General features: G+C 59.4%; 2 protein-coding genes across 3 annotated transcripts in view; one reads left to right on the forward strand and one right to left on the reverse strand.

Annotated features, from left to right (window-relative positions):
• Positions 1 to 11,079, forward strand: part of Zmat5 (zinc finger matrin-type 5) — a 30,914-nt gene extending 19,835 nt beyond the window's left edge. For both annotated transcript variants that reach the window (XM_069994568.1, XM_069994569.1), the window contains 4 exons: positions 4,947 to 5,009; positions 5,993 to 6,073; positions 8,089 to 8,200; positions 10,879 to 11,079. In XM_069994568.1, the coding sequence (XP_069850669.1) occupies positions 4,947 to 5,009; positions 5,993 to 6,073; positions 8,089 to 8,200; positions 10,879 to 11,008 (386 nt within the window). In that variant the 3' untranslated portion in view covers positions 11,009 to 11,079. The remainder of the gene's footprint in view (positions 1 to 4,946; positions 5,010 to 5,992; positions 6,074 to 8,088; positions 8,201 to 10,878) is intronic.
• Positions 11,080 to 11,177: 98 nt separating this feature from the next.
• Positions 11,178 to 20,212, reverse strand: Cabp7 (calcium binding protein 7). Its single transcript, XM_069994567.1, has 5 exons — positions 20,037 to 20,212; positions 13,648 to 13,791; positions 12,974 to 13,086; positions 12,583 to 12,736; positions 11,178 to 12,380 (listed from the first exon to the last, which is right to left on the reverse strand). The coding sequence occupies exons 1-5, from the start codon at positions 20,143 to 20,145 to the stop codon at positions 12,253 to 12,255; spliced, it is 648 nt and encodes a 215-aa protein (XP_069850668.1). The 5' UTR covers positions 20,146 to 20,212; the 3' UTR covers positions 11,178 to 12,252.
• Between the last annotated feature and the right edge of the window lie 2,111 nt (positions 20,213 to 22,323).

A 22,323-nucleotide genomic window follows, 5' to 3' on the forward strand; every position in this document is an offset into this window, starting at 1 on the left:
TGCTGAGCAGGCTGAAAGGAGAGGGAGCTTGACAGAGCAGCAGGGGTACACGAATCACCCCAAGAATGAGATGGGATGGAGTCAGTTTCCATACATTGGGAGCAAGATTTCAGGACAGAGCCCAGATCCCAGAAGGAAGGAACTGAGCCTCAGATGAAGGGAAGTGAAGGGAATCTGGGCTCCTTGGTCCGAGATCTAGAACTTATGAGAAGGGAATATGCATTCATTGAGTGCTTGCTGCATGCCGGATGCTTGCCACAGTTTTTCATTTGCTTCTGGGTACCCAGGAAGCCTCTGGCCTTGACATCAAACAAAGACTGCCCGTTTCCACCTCCAGTGAGGACTGTGGCCTATCTCAGCTGGGCCAAGATCCCCTGGTATTTGCACTAGTCCCAGTCTAAAGCAAGAGCAGCTGGGTCCTAGCTGGAGGGCTGAATTACTTCTAGAAAAGGTGAAAGAGCAGGTGCCATGAGCCCCTCATTAGGGCTCGTGACTTCTCAGTGTCTTCTCACCCCTTAGAACAGCTCTGCAAGGGAGGCCGGCCGTGGAGTCCCTACTGACAGATGGTGACCAGTGCGTTGTCTTATCCTAGATCCTCAGCTGCTGCTCATCAGTCTGGCATTGGAGCTCTTTCATCTTCCTCAGGAGGCTTTTCCAGGAAGGGCGGGCATGTAGGTACATGCCTATAATCCTAGTTTCTTGGAAGACAGAGACAGGAGTATATTAGTCTGGAACGGTCTCAGGCAAAAGCACTAGGCTCTATTTAAAACAACAACAACAACAACGTGTGGGTGGGGACTGGGAATGTGGCTTAGTGGTAGAGTGCTTGCCTAGCATGCTTGAAGCCCTGGGTTCAATTCCTTAGTACCACATTAAACAGAAAAGGCTGGTGCTGTGGCTCAAGTGGTAGAGTGCTAGCCTTGAGCAAAAAGAAGCTCAGGGACAGTGCCCAGACCCTGAATTCAGGTCCCAGGACTGGCAAAATAAATAAATAAACAAACAAAAAGACTGGAGGCATGGTTCAAGTAGTTGAGGCTCTGAGTTTAAGGCCCTAATGTTATAAAAAAAAAATGGCTTTTCTAGGACAGCCTACCGTCAGCTTACCCTGAGCAACTGTATAGACGAGGCTGAGACTCTATTGAGTCTACCCTAGCACCATGGCTTTGGATAAGTTCCTGAGCCTCAGAAGCTGAGGAACCCCAGCCCTGGTGAGGAGCCATGGAGCCGGCATACTCAGCCATCGGTCCCAAAGTGTCACTAGCAGTGTGGGCTGCATCTTGTCATGTGCAAAACAGCCGTAGCAACAGAACTAACCTCCCAGGGATGTGCCAAGGGCTTAGGATCCCATGGTGGCTGGCACCGGAGGGTCCATTGAGCAAGAGCACTGTCTGTGTGTTCTCCAAATGGTTGGCCTCAAGCCCTTCATTTCATGGGCTCATTCAGCCAGTGCTCCCTGAGGATCTAAAAGCCTGTCCCACCTGGCTGCCACGTGGTGTTGGCCTCTGCCTGGCCCTGGCTACATGCTCACTACGTGTCTGCATTTCCTGCCGTCCTCTGCCCACGCCGGTCCCCAGGTCAACTCAGGCAGCGACTCCTCTAGGACACCCTCTCTGTCCCCTGGGCCGGGCATCTGGCCGTGTGGCATGTTCCGTGTTTACCCTGTTGATACCCACGTGGATTAATGTGGCTGCTGGGCTGGAAGAAAGAACCAGCTCCGACTTGTTCTCTACTTAAATCCTCAGCTGGGCACCGCGCCTGGTGCCCAGGCTGTGATCAGGGGCTGGGAGTTGAATGGCTAAAGGACTGAGCAAACAAACATAGGCTGTGGGGGCAGCTGCTCATTAGGGGAGATGAAGCGAGAAGGACCAACGGGTCAGAAGGTGAGGAGCCTTAAACACCAAAGGAACAGCAGGGAGGACTCTGCACGGGCCTGGGCTGGGTTTTGCAACCTTGGGAGCTTAGAACTGCTCCCAAGAATGGAAGCAGAACCTGACAGGGGAAGGGATGGTGTCCCTGATTCAGAGTGTGGTGGGGAACTCTTCTCCCTTGTCCGTGACTTCTGCCAGTTTAAAGGGTCCTGGCCCATAGCCACATGCCCTCCACCACCCTGCCTCCCCCAGGAAGATCAGGCAGAGCTGCTGTGTGCCATTGGTAGTCCCAGCTGGGTGGACGGAGTCTGATAAGTCTGGTGAGTGTCCCGGAGGGACCCTTACCCACCCTGCTGGCTCCACCCTGGCCCCAGCACCAGCTGCCCTGCTGCGAGGGGTCCCCAAGGCAGGGACCATCAACCCGCCCCAGGATGTCAGCAGCTACATGGAAATGGAACTCAAAACTCCCAGCCGCAGCGTTCCTGCTCCGCTCCTCCTCATGGGATACCCTTGGCCAGGCATTTCACTAAACCCGTTTCCCCTCTGCAGAATGGGTTACAGTGAGAAGCAAGGAACTTGCTGCCATTTCTCAGCAGGTGCTCAGGGGTGGGCCATCCATGCCTGTGGCCTGAGGAACTGGATGCCCAGGCCACGTCCAACCCCACTTGATGGCTTCCTTGTTGCTTTCCTGGTGGTTCCACAATGCTGCCAGGCTTGGGACCCACAGGCTTCCTCTGCCAGGTGCTCTTCACCCCTTATCTTACCGGCTGTGCGCAGCAGCCCTGCAGGGTGGGAATTGCCCCCCATCTTCATGGGTGAAGCAGCCTGAGAGAGACTGAGCCACCTGCCTGGGCTTTATGTGCATGGGATTTGAGCTCAGAGTTACAGGACTCTGAATCCTGTAGTTTTTCCAGTATTCCAGCAGCCTCTAGGGAAGGTGGTGGGCAAATGTCCTGTCCAGTTTGGCCTTTCCCTTCATCCAAGGTGACTAGTAGGGCCTCTGTGTCTAGGGACCATCCTTAGGCACTATATGTGTGTGTATTATATATGTATATATGTATCTATATGTATATATGTATCTATATACGTATATACATGTATATATACGTATATAATACATATATACATATATGCATATGCATACATATATATGTATATATACTTTTTTTTTTTTTGGTCTGGTCATGGGGCCTGAACTCTGGGCCTGGGCACTGTCCCTCATCTCTTCAGCTCAAGGCTAGCGCTCTACCACTTGAGCCACAGCGCCACTTCCGGCTTTTTTCTTTTTGCTTATGTAGTGCTGAGGAATCGAACCCAGGGCCTCATGTATGCAAGGCAAGCGCTCTACCACTGAGCCACCTTCCCAGCCCCGTATATATACATTTTTTTCTTATTTTTTTTTAAATGGCACTGGTGGCTCATGCCTGTAATCCTAGCTACTCAGGAGGCTGAGATATGAGGATTATGGTTCAAAGCCAGTGAGACTCTTATCTCCAATAAACCACTCAGAAAACCACAAGTGGTACTGTGGCTCAAGTGGTGGAGTGCTCACCTTGAGCTGAAGAGCTGAGGCCCACAGTTCAAAGCTCAAGACTGACCTCCCCCCCCCCCCCCCCCACTGGGGTTTGAACTCAGGGCCTCACTTCTAGGTAGATGCTCTATCACTTGGGCCTTGCTTCTAGCCCCTTATTTTTGCTTTAGTTATTTTTCAGATACAGTCTGGTGTTTTTTGCCTGGGGCCAGCCTCAAACTGAGATTGTGCTTTACCCCATAGCTGGGATCATAATTCCCTGACACTATGCCCAGCTTATTAATTGAAATGGGATCTCTCTTTTTGCCTGACAGGAATCACTGTCTTTCAGATCTCTGCCTCCCTAGTAACTGGTGGGACTGGAATTTAAACTCAGGGCCACGTACTTGCTCAACTGGAACTCTACCATGTGAGCCATACAGCTTGTTTTGTTTTGCTATGTTGCCCAGTCTGGCCATGAACTCTTGGGTTCAGGCCATCCTCCTGCCTCAGCTTCCTGAGTACTTATGACTCCAGGCACATACTGCTGTGCCCGGCATACTCACAGATTTGAATCTTTTCTACCAAGAAGCACACAAAATTTAAAACTGTAGATATATGATGAAAGCTGAGGTAGGATTAGTCACAGGAAAATAGTTTAAGGTTAGCATCCAGAGTGGCTCTGAGCACTGCAGCTAGGGTCAGAAGATAAAACAGAGCAGTGATTGCAACCTTGTCTGTGGAGACATCCTTGCCCCTCGGGCATCCTGGGCACTGGGATTTTTAAAAATCTTTATTTTGAAGCAGTTATCTGTCTCTTACTGGCAGGGATACAGTCTGAGGAATGTGTCTTGTTAGGTGATTTTTGTCATCACAAACCAAGATGGCTATGCTATCATTAGGTAATGTAGCTTAGGGGCCACTGCTGTGGTCTTTAGTGGCCCAGGTCTATAATTAGGGATTTACAGAGGATAGAAAGACAGGATAAGCCGGCGCCAGTGGTTCAGGCCTGTAATCTTAGTACTCAGGAAGCTGAGACCTAAGGATGGTGGTTTGAAGCCAGCCAAGGCAGGAAAGTCTTTTATCTCTAATTAACCTCCAGGAAAACCAAAAGTGGCACTGTGGCTCAAAGTGGTAGAGCACTAGCCTTGAGTAAAAGAGCTCAGGGACAGTGCTCAGGCCCTGAGTTCAAACCCCACAACAACAACAACAACAACAACAACAACAAAAAGGTCTCATGGTGCCTGGATTTTTTTTTTCTTGGTATCTGGTTTGAACTCAAGGCCTCACATTCACTAGGCAGGCACTTTTTGTTGGCTAATTGGAGAGAAGAATCTCACGGATTTGTCTACCAGCCTAGATTTGAACTGCCAATTTGAACAGTTCAAAGTGCTTCTTCCTTGTCGTGTCCTGGGTGGGCTGGAAGGGAAGAGGCCACCTGGCCTGCTGTCAGCCCTGGCTTACACTCCATGCGTGGGAAGCTCTTTTCTTTCCTTATGAATCCATGCCTCTGTGGCTCACCGAGGAATCTGGAGCCATCTGAACCCAGCCTCTCCTTTCTCTTACAGATGCCGCCGCCATTTTGCTGGATGAACAGAACAAGCGGCCCTGCAGGAAGTTCCTTCTGACAGGTAAAGGGTTGTGCTGCGCTCCGGTCCCCTCGGGAACCAGCAACACCTGTACAGCCTTCGTGAATCTCTGGAATGTCTACTCAACCCTAGCCACCTTCCCAAGCCCGCGTGGTCAGTCAGGGCCTCCCCAGGAGCTGAACTCTGCTGGTCTTTGTTGCTTCAGATATACCATGTGATTTTATTGGCTCACTGAGAGCAAGCAAGCTCTGGAGATTATAAGGACGTTCAGGAGCTAGGTGCTAGTGGCTCATACCTGTAATCCTAGCTAGTCAAGAGGCTGAGATCTGAGGATCATGCTTCAAAACCAGCCTGGGCGGAAAATCCCTGTGACTCTTATTTCCAATTAATCACCAAAAATCCAAAGTGGAGATATGGCTTAAGTGACAGAGGCTAGATTTGGAAAAAAAAAATAAAGGACAGCGCGCAGGCCCTGAGTTCAAGCTCCAGTACTAGCACAAAGTTTAAAAAGGCAAGCCAGGATGGTAATTTGCCATCTTGCTATTACATACTCTAAGGGTTTGTCTCTGAGCTTCCTGTCAGCCAAGGCAAAGAAGGAAACCACACTGGCATGGCTTGTGAGGGAGCTTAGCACTGGGGAGAGGTCCTGCTGTTGAGCCAGAGCCAGGGAAGCCAAGTGAATGGCCTTGTTCTCCTTGGGACACAGTGCTGCCTCAGATGGCCATCAGGCCTGAGATCGGGGCTCCCCCACAGACCTGGCCTTGGCCTTGATGTGCCTTTGCCACTGCTAGGTGGCGCTGGCTGAGGACACGGCCAGTGTGCTCTTATTCCAAGGCACACCTTGGTCACCTTGGTTGAGATGGACTAACTGCACAGACAAAGCTGCCAGTGCCTTCGTGCCAGCCCCAGAAGAGAACTAGGAACTAGGATTGCTGCTCTCACGTCCTGCCTCTGAAACCCTGGGGCCCTCCATCCTTGGCTAGGGTCCTTCCCAAACGGGGGGTAACTCTGTCTTCTCCTTGCAGGCCAGTGTGACTTTGGCTCCAACTGCCGCTTTTCCCACATGTCTGAGCGGGACCTGCAGGAGCTGAGCATCCAGGTGGAGGGTGCGTTGCCATGGGGACCGGGATGCTGCAGGAATGAGCAGGGAGCAGGCATGGCACTTGACCTGGGGAAGCGGCCCGTGCCTCCCCCTCTCCCTCATTGGCAGCCACCATTCCACCAGGGGGACAGGGAATCCCTGAGTCCCCAACTGGGAACAGGGCCAGACACACATGGCTTCCTCCCAGGAGCCCTGAAGTTATACCTCAGCGGCCTTGGGGCCAGGCTCTGGCAGTGATTTGTGGCTGTCCCTCCCTCCTTCCCTCCCTCCCTCCTTCCTTCCCTGTGCCTTTCCTAGCCCCCTCCCTCACAGATCCCCTACAATCTTTTTTTTTTTTTTTTGTCAGTTGTGGGGCCTGAACTCTGGGCCTGGGTGCTGTCCCTCAGCTCTTCAGCTCAAGGCTAGCGCTCTACCACTTGAGCCACAGCGCCACTTCCGGCTTTTTTCTTTGTGCTTATGTGGTGCTGAGGAATCGAACCCAGGGCCTCAGGCATGCAAGGCAAGCGCTCTACCACTGAGCCATCTTCCCAGCCCTCCCCTACAATCTTGGGCCAAGCTGTTAAAGTGAACCCTGACCCTGCTTCAGGGTTCTCCCAATCTAGTGATTTCCACTTCTGTGGAAACTGGGATCTGCCCCTAGGGTTCACTGCTCACTCTGCAGCTAGAGAACAAGGAAGTCCCGTCTGGATGCTTTCATGGACATCCTCTTGTCTGCCCTCACTGAACAGGTAGCGAAGCACGCCTGGCACAGGGCCTCCAGGGAGCCCCACAGCCCCAGGGGGCTGCTGTTTCCTCCACTACCCAGTGGCTTCCCAGCAGCTTGGCCTCAGCGCCTGGTGGGCCCAGTCACAATCCACATGCTCCACGCCCTGAGCCAACAGTGGTGGCTGTGGCCCTGGCACCCACGCAGGGTTTCCAGGAGCTTTCTCAGAGTGGCATGGAGGCCTTGTGGGGCTGGCCAGCAAGTCCTGGCAGTGGCAGCGTCTCCGGCCTGTCACTGGCCGCAGGCTCTCGGGGAATGGTTGGCTCGTGGAAGGGAGCACATAAGCCACTGGGCCTGGAGATAGGGAGGTGAGGCCCCAGACGGCTGGCAGTTTGGGTTCCAGATCACCTCCCCTGAAGCCTTGGCACGTGGGTGCATCTCTTAGAGGTAGAGTCCTGACTGTCAATCCCTTGTTACAGGTTAGGGAGATGATGCCTGCTCTTAGCCTAGAACCTGGCCCAGAGGGCTTGTTGTGCCATGAGTTTGTTTCCCCCGGCCCAAGGCCCCTTTCCAGTGTTCCTAGAGACTTCTGCCCCCATCACCTGCTTCTACCCAGCCTCTACACTCTGTTTGTTGCTTGGTTTGAGTTCAGTGAGTAAGCATTGTTTTTGTCTAAACATTATATGAGAAGAAAAACCAGAGGCAGCTGGGTGCTGGCGGCGCACACTTGCAGTCCTAGCCATTGGGATCCAGAGGACCATAGTTCAAAGCCAGCCCAGGAAGAAGAGTCAGCGAGCCACCATCTCCAAAATAAGCAGCAAAAATCTGGGCTGGGGGTGTGGCTCACATGGTAGAGTGCCAGCCAAGCAAACAAGCAGAGTAAGCGTGAGGCCCTGAGTTCAAACTCAAGTACTGGCCAAAGGAAAAAACAGAGAAGCTTATTACCTTGCTCGGGGTGAGAAACTGGACAAGTAGCAGAGCTGAGATTCTACCCCATTCTACAGCCTGTGTTGGCTCCTGCACCCCATCTTTGGGCTCTCCTGAAAGCAAGGCTCTTTGCCTTCTTTGTCCTGTTTCCAGTTCCCCAAGGCTTGAGAGAGAAATTAGTGTTGCCTCTAATTGCCTAGCGTGAGGTGCAGAGCGGGGATTGTGGTTCCGGGAGCAGCATGGAGGGGGTGAGCTGGGGGCACTGAAAGGCCAGATTGCACCCCTCAGCTCACTGTAGCCCCCCAAGGCTGGCAGTTCTCACTGTGTAGGGGAGGGAGGGACTCAGGCAGGTGGGATCATGACCCTCACCTGTCTCCCTGTCCCCATAGAGGAGAGGCGGGCCCGGGAGTGGCCAGTGGATGCCCCTGAGCTCCCTGAAGGCAGTCTGGAGGACTGGCTGGAGAAGAGGAGCAAGCGGCTGAGCTCCACCCCAAGCAGCAGGTACAGCGCTGACCCAGCCCCTCCCAGAGGAATGACACCCCATCTGGACTGTCCTTTGTGTGAAGTGCCCAGGCCCAGGGGCCAAACGCGGACCCCTCCCACAGAGCTCCCTAAGTGGGGCACCTCAGAAGCTCCTGGGTCCCTAGACTGTGGCCTCCAGTGCCTGTTCCCTGGTCCCCTACCTCAGTAGCTCATCTGTGAACCCCTGAGGGCACATTTAGGAGAGCAGAGGCTCCATCACCAGGTGTTAACACGGTGGGCCTCGTGGGGGGACAGGGGTGTAGACCTTGGGCTTCTGCCTGGGTCTCTGCTGCCTGGCCCACCAGGCAGGGACTACCTGGCCCTGGTAGGCTTCGGCCCCTGCAGCAAGTCAGAGCCCCCAGGTGAGCCGGCCGGCCCTTCTTGTAATTGTGGGCACACAGGAGCTCCCTAGGGCGTGGCCTGGGGACCCCTGCACATCCCCTCAGCACAGCGACCCTGAAGGGCAGGCCGGGCAGGAGCAGAGGGCAGCCAGGGAGGGAGCGCGGGGTGGGCCACAGGCGTGAGCAGGCTAATCCCGGCCAGAGCTGTCCCTGCTTCCTATTGTTGGCTCTTCTGATTGTGCCTTTATCCCTCCTAATCTCCCCAACGCCCCTCTGGGCTGCGCTGCTGTTCTGCCCATCCTCCTCCATAAGACTCTATTTCCTTCTGATAAGGACGTGGCTGGGCAGGTGCCAGGGAACTGCTCCTATCCTTGTGCGCAGAGCAGGGCGGCCAGTTGAAGCCACAGAGTCCCGTGCATGCTCACCTGTGCCCCTCTATTATGGAGAACCCTGAAGCAGGGTCAGGGTTCACTTTATGGGCTGGGGGCTAGCGACTCAGGATGCCCTTCGGTTGGGGTACTAGGTAGACAGAGCACTGTGCTGAGCCGTGGTCCCACACGCTGTGTGCCAGTGGCTTGGGGAATCTGCCTGCTTCGCTTGTGAAACGTCCTGAGGCTCAGGCTGGGGGTCCCCAGGATCACACCCTCCCCGGGGGAGCCCTGCTGTCACCCCCCAGGGCGCGGGCGACTGGCTGGCAGCTGGGGCTCTCCCTCGCAGCCACTGTGCGGAGCCTCCCCCACACCCAGCCTTCTCTGCGGCTAGTGGAGTTTATGAAATCTCCCCGGTGCCATAAATCATGTCAAGAGCTGCTGTGTGGCTTTCCAGCAGGCAGCGCACCGCCAGGCAGGGGATGTCCTGTCCCCTCGGCAGAGCCCCCGAGGCCGAGCGGGGCTCCGGAAGCCCTCGGGCCCAGACAGGCCTGGCAAACTGTCAGGGCCGCTGCCCCCGCCCCCGCCCCCCGCGGGCCCCTGGCCCTCCTTTTTTCTGCTGAGGTTTGACCACAGGGCGTCCAAGCCAGAGTCTCCCCTTTCTTGAAGGTTGGGCCATGGAGTCAGGGGACAATGTCCGGGCGACATAAGTTACTTGCACCTCATTCTCCTCATCTGCAAAGTGGGGCTCCTGTGAGGAGTCTTCAGGTTTCTCTAGGCTTACAATAGTGCTGTTCACATGGCTACTGATGGGTCCTTCAACAAGCAGGCAAACTGGATGGCCTTTGGGTGCCAGGTCTCGCTTTGGGACATAGACCCCCTGGTCCCTACTGTGCATTGGAGGGCTGCAAACCCACGGGGAGACATGAGCTCCCTGGAGAGCTCCACCCCAGAAAAGCTACCGCAGCCCTGAAGCCATGGCAGGGGCCAAGTCTGCAGGGGTCTGAACGTGGAACAGGTCGGGGAAGGCCCTGGTCAGCTGGCTGGACACAGAGGACACCTTGTCCCAGCCGCCCTTCCAGTGGCGTCCTGCATTCAGGGGAGGTGACTGGGGAGAACAAGTAGCATGGGAAGTTTAGGGGGAGCGGTTGGTGTTTTTTGGTGTTTGTTTGCTTTTTTTTCTTTTTGCCAGTCCTGAGGCTTGAACACAGAGCCTGGGCACTGTCCCTAAGCTTGTTTTGCTCCATGCTAGCCCTCTACCACTTGAACCACAGTGCCACTTCTGCTTCTTCTGTGATTTCATTGGAGATAAGAAGCTCACAGACAAATCCTCAGATCTCAGCCTCCCGAGTAGCTAGGGTTCCAAGAGTGAGCCGCCCGCACCCGGCCCAGGCACCTTTTTAAAAAAAATTAGACAATACTTTTTTTCTGATTTAAAAGGTGTGCATGCCTGTAAATCTTCTGAAAAGTAGATTTAAAAAAACCCACCCACAACTGCACCACTCAGAGAGAACCAGTTGACATTTTAAGGTGACTTCCAGGATTTTTTTTATGCATTTATATATGTTATATATCTTTAAACAAAAATAGTATCATGCTATATACATTATTTTATAAGCGGCTTTCTCTCCTCTCCCAGCACGTCTGCCCCGGTAGTGCAGGTGCAGCAGGCGGGCTGCGTGGCACTCTCGCCACAGCTGTGCGTGTGCCCTCGTCCCCCACGGGTGGACGCGAAGGTTATTTCCATTTTCTCAAGACCAGTCTTGAGGCTCAGTGTCTGCCTACAAACCTGCTTTTTGCTAGGGCTCAGTTCCTGGAGGGGAGGCGCCGGCTCCGGGGTCTTTCAGCAGGTCATGCAGACAGTGGGCCCTCCCCACGGCCAGGGTCCCGGAGCATGCGCTGGGTCTAGGCTGTGCCCATTCTGATGCTCTGCCCTCTCTCTCTCTAGGGCTGAACCCATCAGAGCCACCGTCTTCCAGTACCCCATGGGCTGGCCGCCAGTGCAGGAGTTGCCCCCCTCCCTGCGGGCACCCCCACCTGGGGGGTGGCCCCTGCAGCCCAGAGTCCAGTGGGGCTGAGCTCACAGTCCCCACCAGACTCTCACCCAATCAACTATCCCGTCACAATAAAGACAACTTTTTGTACTGGGGTTCAGAGCCCCCTTCCTGCTGTGCCCCCAGGCTCTGGGCCTGGCCTTCCCCAGGCCTCCCATACCAACTGCCCTCTGGTCCCAGTCTGCACCAGGCAGCTCCCCCTCCCCCCATTCCACTGTCTTCAGAAGATGGGCAAGGAAACTTCCAGATGTTTGGACAGGAAGCGTCTTGGTGGTGGTGTGTGTTTCTCCTGCCGGTATTCTCAGCTGCGTCCCCCCGTCCCTGGTCAGGGGCAGAGCCTCAGCCTGGCAGAGGTGCCCAGGTGGTAAGCAGCCCAAGTCTGCAGAGAGGCGCCCCAGGCCTCCATCTGCCATCCCAGACTGGCAGAACTCGCAGCCTCCACGTCGCCCGTGCCAAGCTGGCATTAAGCATTTGGTGCAGAGGAGTGGGGGGCCAGGAGGAGTGGCTCACCGTGCCTCTTGGGTTATACCAGCTCCTCGGCCCAGCGGGTGGTCTCCCACAGTTCTAGCCAGAGGCCTCGGTGCCCTGGCTGCCTAGCTAGTCAGGCCCTCCCAGCCTCAGCCCTGCTTCCTCCCCAGTAGATTCCAGTTCTGGGTTCTGTGCTGTGGGGTGGGATGGGGGAGGAAATACAGCCTTTAGTTACAGGGCCTTTGGTGGCGGGGGGGGGGGGGGGCGCGAGGTTCTCCGAAGGCAAACCCAGGTCAGGTCTCAGGCCACTGCCCGTGAGATCGGCAGGCTTGGGCACCAGCAGGTGTGGGGGAGGAGGACTGGGTTTGGGCTGAAGGAGGGTCAGAGGCAGGGACCCTTCTCTGGAAGAAGGCCAGCAGCCTCTGCCTCGTCTGCCCTGTGGATTCAGGATGCCTGTCCTGCCTAAGGGACCATAGCAGTGGCTGGGTGCTGGGGGTTCCTCTCTAATTAAATTCCTCCATTTCCCAGGACCCCTGGGACATTGGGAAGTTAGCGCTACATAGAGACTGGGTGAGGGCAGGGTGGCGGGGCCTGGGGGCCATCCTCAGAGCCACCTCCAGGTCCTCCACAGCCGGGCCCCAGCTCCATGCAAGGCCTGTGGGGCGAGAGGGGTACAGCGGCCAGACGTCCGGGCCCTGGAGTACCTGTGGGTGGTGGACCTGGGAGCCAGCTGAGGGACGGGGCTGCGGGCGGCGATGGTGGTGCGCAGCGGGCCCGGCACTGCATGCGCCAGGCGGCGCCTACTTCATGCCACTGCGCAGCACCTGGTTGGCTGCAATGAGCATGACGCTGATGATGAAGGCGATGGCGAAGGCGCAGATGAGACTCTTGCGCACACACGTCTGGCGGATCTGCTGGTTGGAGCAGGCTGTGGCCGCCCACCGGGAACACGGAGACAGAAGGGGATGGGAGGGATGGAATCAGGAGCTGCCTGCGCTTGGGCCCAGGCTCCACCCAGGGAGAGAGGATGATGATAAGGCTGGAGGCTGGCGAGGAGCCCCACCCCCGCCCCAGGCCATTCTCACTAACCAGGGAAGCCCAGCCTCAGAGCTGCAGGGTCGGCCACTCACTCTCCACATCCACGGGGCACTCCTCGGCGGTGCCCAGGTGGCTCTCCTCCTCCGTCATGATGATGTTCTCGATGTCCTTCATGGACAGGTGCTCGCAGAAAGTGTCGTAGAGCAGCCGCTTCAGCTCGTCCACCGTCAGCTTCTGCATGTCGCACTGGGGATGGGGGGGGACAGTGCTCACCGCCATCCCCACCGAGCACCCTGCAGCCGCAGGAGCCCTGCTTCCCACGGCTCACTCCATTGTCCAGCACCTGCCTCGCCCGGGGCCTTGGGGCGGCAGGACATGTGGACAGAAGCCTGGAGTGGCCCAGTCCTCCCCTCAGCACAGCCTGGCACTGGCAGGCCCCGGGATTCCCCCCCCCCCCCCAGGCCGTCCAGCCTGGGGCTGTACCTTCCAGAAGACTGTGTCGAAGTCGGTGCCATGGAACTTCTCTGGGATCCCTGACGTAGACAGCTTGGGTCCCAGGAGGGTCACAAACTCCTCGAAGTCCACCTGGCCGTCACCTAGAGTGGGCACAGAGCCAATCCGGATGGAAACCCGCACTGAGCAGGGACCCTAGTTCCCAAAGGGTCTGGGGTGGAGTCCTGGTGCACGTGACCTCAGACTGGCACCTCCTGTGCCTAGAGCACTGAACATGCCAAGCTCTTGGCAGATGTGGAGACCCAGTGTGACGGGCCCTGGGGGTGGGAGATGTGGAGAGTGGGGTGCACGGCCAGGAGGTGAGGCCCAGCCAGTCTGCTAGAATCCTCTGTGGCTCCCCACGCCCCTTCATAAATGCCAGGTGGCAAAAACAACCAATTAAATGACTTTGAGGTGACAGGATCTGGGATGTTTATTACACGCTTTCTTCTTTGTCATACTTTGAAATTTCTCAGACTACAGAGAGTGGGGGAGCAGCCGTTGTCCCCCACCCCACGTAACTAAGACTGTCACACCCTCTGTGTCTGAGAAACAGCCAGACCATGCTGCAGCCTGCCGTGGGCTCTGAGGTGGCTCCAAGAAGCCCAGGTGTAGGCTCGGCCTCAGTGGCTCAGTGGGGACGGGGGCCTGGGTGTGATGCTCACCGTCCATGTCCAGCCTCTGGATGATCACCTCCAGCTCCACCTCATTGGGCATGTAGCCCAGCGAGCGCATGGCTGTGCCCAGCTCCTGCTTGGAGATGAAGCCGTTGCCATCTCGGTCAAACACTTTGAAGGCCTCACGGATCTCTGCAGGGGAGAAGAACAGGCTGGGGCCTCAGCCTGTCCCCAACAGATCGGGAGGATCTGAGGGGCCACCCGGAGCCTGCAGAGGTGGGGACCAGTCAGGGCACGGATGCATTCCTGGCGGGTAGAGAATGCACGACCCAGGAACCATGGCCGCCCTGAGGCCTGAGCACGCACGGCTCTCCTGGTGTGCTCACGACGACCCCGTGTGGCGGGTGCAAGGAGGACGAGGACGCTGCTGGCCAAGGTGGCTTCTGAGAAGGGTTCCCAGCACACACGCGTGCGTGCGTGTGCACACACACACACACACACAAACACACACGCGCGCGCACGCAAGCTCCTTCCAGCCCCCTCCCTCCTTCTGCAGCCCGGTCCCACTGAGCTTTCTCTCCCAGCTCAGCTCTAAGCACCAGCCGCATGTGCCTGTAGTGACCTGTTAGTGGCTCCAGCTGATGGCTGGGCTCAGATCGCCTCAGCCTGGGATCAGACAGAAACGGGACAGAAGATCCAGTGCGGGTCCCTACCCCATTGAACAGAGAGGGTGAGCGAGGCCTGACAACCTGCATGACTCCAGTGGGCAGCAATGCACTTGGCTGGAATCCTGGAGTAACTCTATGACCTAGGGCTGGATTCCATAGTAGCCACAACCAAATGGGCAGAACAACGTCAGACAGGCTGGGTTAGGGGACCCCAGCCTATCATCTTTGTATTTTCCTTCGGGGGCAGGGCAGATCTCAATCCACTAGATACCCGCGGCCTAAAGTTCTCCTTGCTTCCTTGGTAGTCTCCTGGCTTTTGCCTAAGTTGTTCACCCAAAGGGCAGAGTGGAGCTGCACGTGTGTGTGTGTGTGTGTACATGTGCTATGCAGACACGAGACTCCACATGCTAGAGATCCAGCAAAAAAGGCCCAATAGCTGGCCGGGCTCCACTGCGTTTAAAAGCTGTTGCTACAAGTGAGCTGTGAGCCCTAAAACTTTAGTAGGATCCTATACTTTGAAGCTGTTCCCCGGATCTCCTGGGTGACAGGGAAGCCCAGCCTGTTGGCCCCACCACGGACTGGGAGCCATGGCTCATGGCAGAGTCTTGAACCAAGGTCCCAGCCCTCACAGACTCGGCCACCAGTGCCAAATCTTGCGGGCAGGTGGAAACAGAACTAGTGCTCAAATGGCCTGGGCCCCAGGCCATTATGAGTAAGGCCTGAGACTCTCGTGTCTCAGCCAGTAGCCCTAGGGCCAGGGCCAAGGGGAGCAGCTGGGTTGGGCCCAGCCAGACCTGTGGGTGTCTGCAGATCCTGAACTCAGGGAAGTCTAAGCAAGACCAATACCAACAACCATTTCTGGGGTCCAGCCATTTCCTGAAGGGGCAGTATAGTATGCTCCCGTGACTGGAGGCACAGAAGCAGGCTGCTGTGGAGACTCAGGGCAGCTGCCAGTCTGTGGCAGACGGGGAGGTATGCATGCATACATGTGGGGGGCTGGCTATCTCCCCCTTCTCCCCTACCCCTGTGACATGAACTCAGCCCCGAGACCCTCTCGGGATTTACTTCTAGGCTTTGATCACGGGTGACTCTGACCCCGATGGCAGTTCTGTTGCAGGCCGGCCCTCTGCCTCATCCCCTGCCCCTCTCCAGGCTAACTCTGGCTCTTTCCTGCCCCTCACAAACCTGTTTTCCCCCCTTGATGGACTGTGAGTACCATAAGAGAGAGGCTAGGGGATGGGGGTCCTCATTCATGACTTGTCCCCATGACCTGAAACAACATCCGTGCACACGTGCTGAATGAAGGCCGAAAGGCAGACGGCAGAGACCGAGGAAGGACTCAGAGCAGAGGCCACAGCCGGGCCCCCAGGGAAGGCAGGAAGGGGAGGCCGGCACTGCCCGTCCCTCGCCCGGTCCCCAGAGTCTGTTCCAGAGTCTGTTCCCGCTCTATGGATCACCCACAGAAAAGGAGATGGAGGTGGAGGTGGAGGTGGTTTGGAGGTGCCTGGGGACAAGCACTGTATCCTTCTGAGTCTGAGGCCCTTTGGGGAGTTCTCAAAGTGGGGTACAAAGTTAGAGAGGCCACAGTGGCAGCTGCCCCTCCCCTGCAGTGGGCTGAGGTTCAGGCTGTCTCTTCCTCGTGGCTCTCCCTTCCAGGGTTGCCTGGGCTTTTCCGGCTCCTTTCCTGGAGGCCCCGAGGAAGCACATTGGATGTGGGGGGACAGGATGTGAGGTGGAGCTAGGAGAGGGGATGGCAGAGGGCAAGTGAATCTTGGGGTGCATGAACAGATGACAGGCCGAAGTGGGGGCAGGAAGGGGCAGGTGAATCTTGGGGTGCATGTCGGACGACAGGCTGACCTTTGCCAGGTAAATCCACAGCCTGCCACCTCCCCATTCGTGCGCCCTTCCCGCACCCTCTCAGCACAGCCGGCTACGCCACGGCCCCGTCCCGGCTCCCGCCAGCTTCCATTTGCCCATGGAGACCCAGTTCAGGGGCCAGCTCAGCCAGGGAGTGTCACAGGGACCCAGGTTCAAATCCCAGTTCTCCTCTATCCTGGCAGGGTGACCTTGGGCAGGGACTTGCTCATCTGTACAATGGGACTTGCTTGATGAGTAAGCAAGAAAATTAGGCATACAAGTCCCTGGCTGAGCCTGGCTCAGGGTGGATGCTGTAAATCAGCTCATCCCAGATGGGAGAGCCGGAAGGAGAAGGAGGACTGGGTGAACTCGGGACGCCAGGCTGGCCCGCCTGCTGGCTGGGCCCAGGACCCAAAGCTTGGGCTCAGACTCTGGCTCTACACCACTCTGCAGCCAAGTGGCCTGAGCAAGGCCCTGGTGTCTCCGGGCCTCAGGCCCCTCACCTAGGAGTCAGGCTGGGGCCGGGCCTCTGTGGGGTTCCCTGACGGGGTGGGTGTCATCACTGTCCCTGTGCGCCAGCAGCTGGGTACGTTTCCCCGAAAGCCTCACTCCGCTCCCCACCCCGCGAGGCCAAGGGAAGCTTGTGCGCTCCGTCTTGGCATAGGGCTGCCTGGCCCGGGAATGGGCTGGCAGGGCCACCAGGTTTCCAGGCTGATGCTGTCTCCTCCACCACCCCCAATCCAATCACCTTCACCCTGACCTCCCGTGCTCCCCTCCCCAACCTGCGGAGCTGTGGTAGGGCGGTGTCCCCAGCAGGCCCCCATGGACGCCCATGTCCTCTCTGTGATGGAGTTCGGAGGGGGACACAGGCTGGAGGTCACAGGAGGGGGCAGCGCCCATCCTCTGCAGAGGCTGCCAGGCTCCGCGGCATTGGCCCTGCGCCGCACCTCCCCAGCATCCCGGAGTCCCTGGCCTGTGCAGAGGCGACTGTTGGGCCGCAGGGACCAGGGGCAGGAAGGGGGCTCCTCAGCCTTTCCTTGCCTCAAAGACCCCCTATTTGCTCCCTGCAACCCAGACTCCACTATTAGCCTGGACTGACAACCTGGTGGCCTTCCTGCCTGCCTTTCTCCTCTCTCTTGCCAACCATCCCTGATTCCATCTTCTGGACCCCACTAGCCCCCAATGTCTCTGAACCAGCCCTGGGTGTCTCGAGGCCTCTGCTGTGGGCTGACATTGGGGTGTTCAGAGCAAAGGAATGTAGAAGAACTCCTGCCTCTCCCTCACAGGGACTAAGTGGGCTCTGCCCAGCTATGGCCTTACCCTGCCAACTACCATCCACAGCTCCCCTGGGCCTGTGCCTCTGCCAGACCCAGTCCTGTCCCCCAGCTTCCTGAGCCCCCCCCAGCCCACACTCCTCAGCCCATGCCCTATGCCCATGCTCCAGGCTCACCTCTGCAGGGTCCCCTCTTCCCTCTCCCCGGCTATGTTTGGGCATTCTTGACCATCAGCAGTGCTGGCGAGGGCAATGCCAACCCCCTTTTACAGATGGGGAAATCAAGGCTCAGAGAAGCAAGGAATTGCCTAGGGTCCCTCCGTGAGTGTGCAGACTAAGACCCAGTGCTACCTGACTAGGAAAGCCCTCATCTCAACTCTGTGCTCCCCACTTCCTATCCAGGCCCTTCTCACGCAGATTGACCGCCCCTGGCTCTGCAGCAGGCAGGCACGGACGATCTATGGCATCCCAGGCCCCCGCGCTCCCTCTTGCTGGCGCATGTGGCTTCTTCACCAGTCATCTCCTCCCATCAAGGGCCTGGGTCTTACCCAGACCACCCCGGGGCAGGGGCACTAGTGTACGTCAGAGAGACAGTGGGGGCCGCAGGGGCATCTGAGCCTCTCCACCCGGTCTCACCATCCAAGGACCACCGCAAGGAGCCCAGGCCTGCGGAGAGCTTTGGGGGTTTCTGCAACTAGAAAGGGGGTTTGTTGAGGAGGACTTTGCTTTCATCGGTGGATGCCCACAGACACCTGCTGGCTCCGTGCCCCACCCCCCCGGACAGCGTCGGGATGGCTCTGCCCTTCAGGTGCCCCTGGCACGAGGGCCCCTCTCCTAGCACAGGAGAAGGGGACGGCACCGAAGCAGTGTGAGTGGCGGTGGTGACTAACGAGTGGGCTTCTGCCAGCTTAACTGCTCCATGGCCCAGGGGAGCCTGCGGCATCTGTGCCCACCCTGCAGGCTTGCCACCTCCCCTTCCTCAGAGTGCACTCCAGAACTGGGGGTCAGGAGAGAAGCAAACCAGGGAGGTCTGGCCTGGGGGTTCCAGAATCCTGGGGTGCCAAAAGTCAGGGGGAGGGAATGAGGCAGAGTCTGCCTAAGGTCGGAGACAGATTGACCATTCACTGTCTTATGAGACCAGGAGGAAGGGATGGGCAAGGGCCTTGAATGGGGAACAGGCAGGAGGTCTGGGAAGGCCCAAGGGATGCAGGGGATAAAGATGGAAGATGAGGACAGATGCCCATGCCCCATCCGCTGCCTTCTCGCCCTCGTCCCGTCCCTTCCTTCCCCTAGGCCCTGGAGGAGGCTCTGGATCCTGGGCTTTGGCCCAGACTGGTGAGAACCTAGACTCTGAGTGTAACCGCTGAGGTCAGGTCCGGGGCCCGCGCGTCCCTCCATCTGTCCTGCCTGCCTCGAGTCCAGACCTTGTCTCCTTGGCCCCTGAAAAGCTTGGGGGCTGGGGGTGAGGAGCAGGTGGCTCGTGGCCTGTGGTGCAGTGAGCTTAGTGGTGGCAGCTGCCTTTTCTCTCCAGGTCTTCCCCCATCCCGATCTGATTCCCCTCCAAGATCGGTCCCCATGGGGCTTGGGAAGACCTTCCTCCCTGGCTGCTTTCTCGGTTCCTCCTCCTCAACTGCGGTGGTCCTTCAGCGGCACTCTGCGGGCCCCGATGAGCCCCAGGTCTCAGAGACACCCCCCCCTCCGGACCCAAGGAACCGAGAGCCAGGGTCAAGCTCTGGGGATCGCAGCCGACCGCGGATCCTAAGAAGCCAAGACTCGGGGTCGTCAGCCCACAGCCCCCCCAACTCCGGCCCATTGGGGACCCCAGGAGGTCTGGGGGAGGGGACTCCCGGGCGCCTCCCCCAGCTCTGCAGGGAAAGCGGGGCGCTGGGCAGGCCCCGGGGGGTCTCACGGCCCGGCCCCGACCCCGGGTCCCGCCCCGGCCCCCGGCCCGCGGCGCGGGGCTCCCCTTCGCGTCCGCGAGGCGGAGGAGCCGGGGAGGGGGAGCTAGGGTCCCGGCCCCTCTGCCTTCCCTTCCAGGCTCGGCTACGGCGACTGAGCCGCCCAACCCCGGCCACTTGTTGTCGCCACCGCCTCGCCGCCGCCGGGCCGGCGCTACGGGCTGGGGGTCCCCGCGGGAGCGCGGGGAAGGGGCGCGGGCGGCGCGCGGGCCGGGGGCGCCCCGGGGCCGGGCGGGAGCCCCGCAGGCGCCCTCGCCCCTTCTCCCGCCGCCCGAGCGGATTGGATTTTTTTTTAAAGCGACACGAGCGGAATGTCAATGCGAGCGCAGAGCCGCCGGCGGGCGCCGCGGAGGGAGGGGATCGGGATGCGGGTGCTCGGGGCTGGGGGACCCCGCTCCGATCCCCCCCCTCCCCCGCCCCGGCCCCGCCGCGCCGCCGCACCGCACCGTCAGCCCGCGGGCTGCGCGGCCCCGTGACCCCGCTGCGGGGCCCGGCAAGTTTCCGCAGCGCCGGGGGCCACGCGGGCAGGGGCCGGGCGCCCCCCCCCACGACCCCCTGCGGCGGCGCCCCGGGGGCCGGGGGTGCGGCCGGGGCCGGCCCCGCGCGGCGCCCGCCCGCCCGCGCCCGCGCCTCACCTGGCGCACAGGTAGGGCCGCGGGCCGGGGTCCCGCGCGCACTCACCCTCCAGCTCGTCCTCGGGGATGTCCACCGGGCGCTGCTCCGACAGCAGGTTGGGCACGGTGTAGATGCCCCGGTACATCAACGCCGCCGTCACCGGGTGGAACGGCATCTTGGAGGCTCCGCGCCCGCCCGCCCGCCGCAAACTTTGAGGCCGGGGCTCATGGGCCGCCGGCGGCCCCGGGGGCGGCGGGCGCGGGCGGGGCGCGCGGCGGCGAGGCGGGGGGCCGCCCCTCCGGGGGCCTAGCGCCCCCGCGCCCCGGGCCGCCGGCCCATGCCGCCGCGCTCCTCGTCGGGCTCCCAGCCGGGGATCTCCCCCCACCCCCCCGCACGGGGCGGCGGGGGCGGCGCCGCTCGGGCCTCTCCGCTCCGACCGCCCCGCGCCCGCCCGCCGCGCCCGCTCCTCCGAGCCCCGCGCGCCCCGGGCCGCTCGCCGCCCGCTCGTCCGCTCGCCGGCGCGGCCGCCCGGCCCGGCGCTCCGGTTCTCGCCGCCTCTCCGCCCGGCCGCTCTGTGCCGCGCTCGCCGCGCTCCCCGCCTCCCCCCCCCCCCGCGCGCCCCCCCCGCCCCGCCCCCCTCCGTCCCCCCCTCCCCCGCCTCCCGCCGCCGCCGGCCCCAACGACATTCCCTTTCCCCCTAGGGCCCCCTCAGGTCTCCCTTGGCCGCCACCCGGACGGGGGGGGTGTTTGGGGGGGGTCCCTCCTTCGTACCCCTTGGCCCACCGGCCTCCACGGCCCCCCCACGCAGGATCTGGGAACCAACCGAGGCCCAGAAACATGAGCTCCGGGGGTCCCCAAAGAGCATCACTGGACTGGCACTGAGAGAGGCTTTAAAGTGGGGAAACTGAGGCCCAGAGAAGGACGTTGAGCAAGGTCGCGAGGGCCGCGGCCGGAGCCTCCCGAGACGGAGTGACCTTGCCCCCCGCAGTGGGTCCAGACCGCCCGCTTCCCAGCCCGCGCCACCCGGCCGCCCGACCGCAGGCCCGGCCCTGCCCCGCGGCCCCGGGGCGAGGGAGGGACCAGGCCGGGCCTGGGCCGCGGGGTCCCGCAGCGCCTCGGGCCGCAGGCTGCACACGGGCAGCTCCGGCGGGGCCCACGCCGGTGCCGCACTTGTTTGAGAAAGCATGTGCATGCGTTTATGTTTGATCGCCACGAGTGTGAAAAGGCCATCGGTGTGTGTACACGTGTTTTCAAGCCCACAAGCAGATGGGTGTCTGACCGCTCGCCTGGGCCAAGGTTGTGAGTCAGCAGGGAAGGAGGGAGGCACGAGATTGGCGGCAGGTGGGGGCGCGTGTGCCTGCCCTTGAGCCAGGAATGGTGGGGGGGAGCACCCCCCCCGTACACGTGTGTGCACAGGTGTACGTGGGCAGCTTTGAGGGATTGGGGACCTTCTGGCCCTGGCTGCCCGAGGTTCTGGGGTGACATCCTCTGGAGCCGCCGTGAGAACCACCTCCCTGCCCCTTGGGTCCAGTCAGGCCCAGCCCCAGCGGGAGAGCTGATTGCCACAGTCTTGCCCTTCCCAAGTTGATTACATTTTTCTGCTTGTTTCTGCTTTTGTCGCTGATTAATCAAAGTCCTGTCTCGGGGCCTGGAGAGGGGATTCAGTGAGACATGACAGCTCCTGCTAGCTAGCCCCCAGCACTTGCGGGCACTGATCTGAAGGGAGCCCCCAGCAGCACGGGCACCCCACAGAGGGGCCATGAGAGACCCCAGTTGTCTAGGATCAGTACTGGCTGAGTACTCAGGACCTACCCGGGATCCAAGAGGCTCAGAAGCCCCATCCCTAAAGCTGTCCTCACCCCAAAACTGTCCTCACCCACCTGCTCTTGTCTAATCAGCCACCAATACAGCCGAAACTGAGGTTTCTAATTGAGCAGAGACATGACAAAGAGAACGCAGCACCTGAGCCAGGCTGACCCAAGGCAGCGCTGTCCACTACCTCCTTACCATGAGGCTTGAAAACTACTACCTCCTCCCTCTCCTCTTCCCCCTCCTCCTCTTCCTCTTCTTCCTCCTCCTCCTCCTTCCTCTTCCCCTTCCTGTTCTTCTTCCTGCTTTTTCCTCCTCCTTCTCCTCCTCCTGCCAACCCTAGGCACTGTCCCTGAGCTTTTTTCTTTCTTTTTTTTTTTTTTTTGGTCGGTTTGGGTTGGTCGTGGGGCATGAACTCTGGGCTTGGGCACTGTCCCTCAGCTCTTCAGCTCAAGGCAAGCGCTCTACTGCTTGAGCCACAGTGCCACTTCCAGTTTTCTAGTGGTTTATTGGAGATAAGAGTCTCACGGGCTTTCCTGTCCGG

The sequence above is a fragment of the Dipodomys merriami genome, unplaced genomic scaffold, assembly GCF_024711535.1.
Source record: "Dipodomys merriami isolate MVZ:Mamm:240054 unplaced genomic scaffold, mDipMer1.0.p SCAF_45, whole genome shotgun sequence".
Classification (NCBI taxonomy): Eukaryota; Metazoa; Chordata; class Mammalia; order Rodentia; family Heteromyidae; genus Dipodomys; species Dipodomys merriami.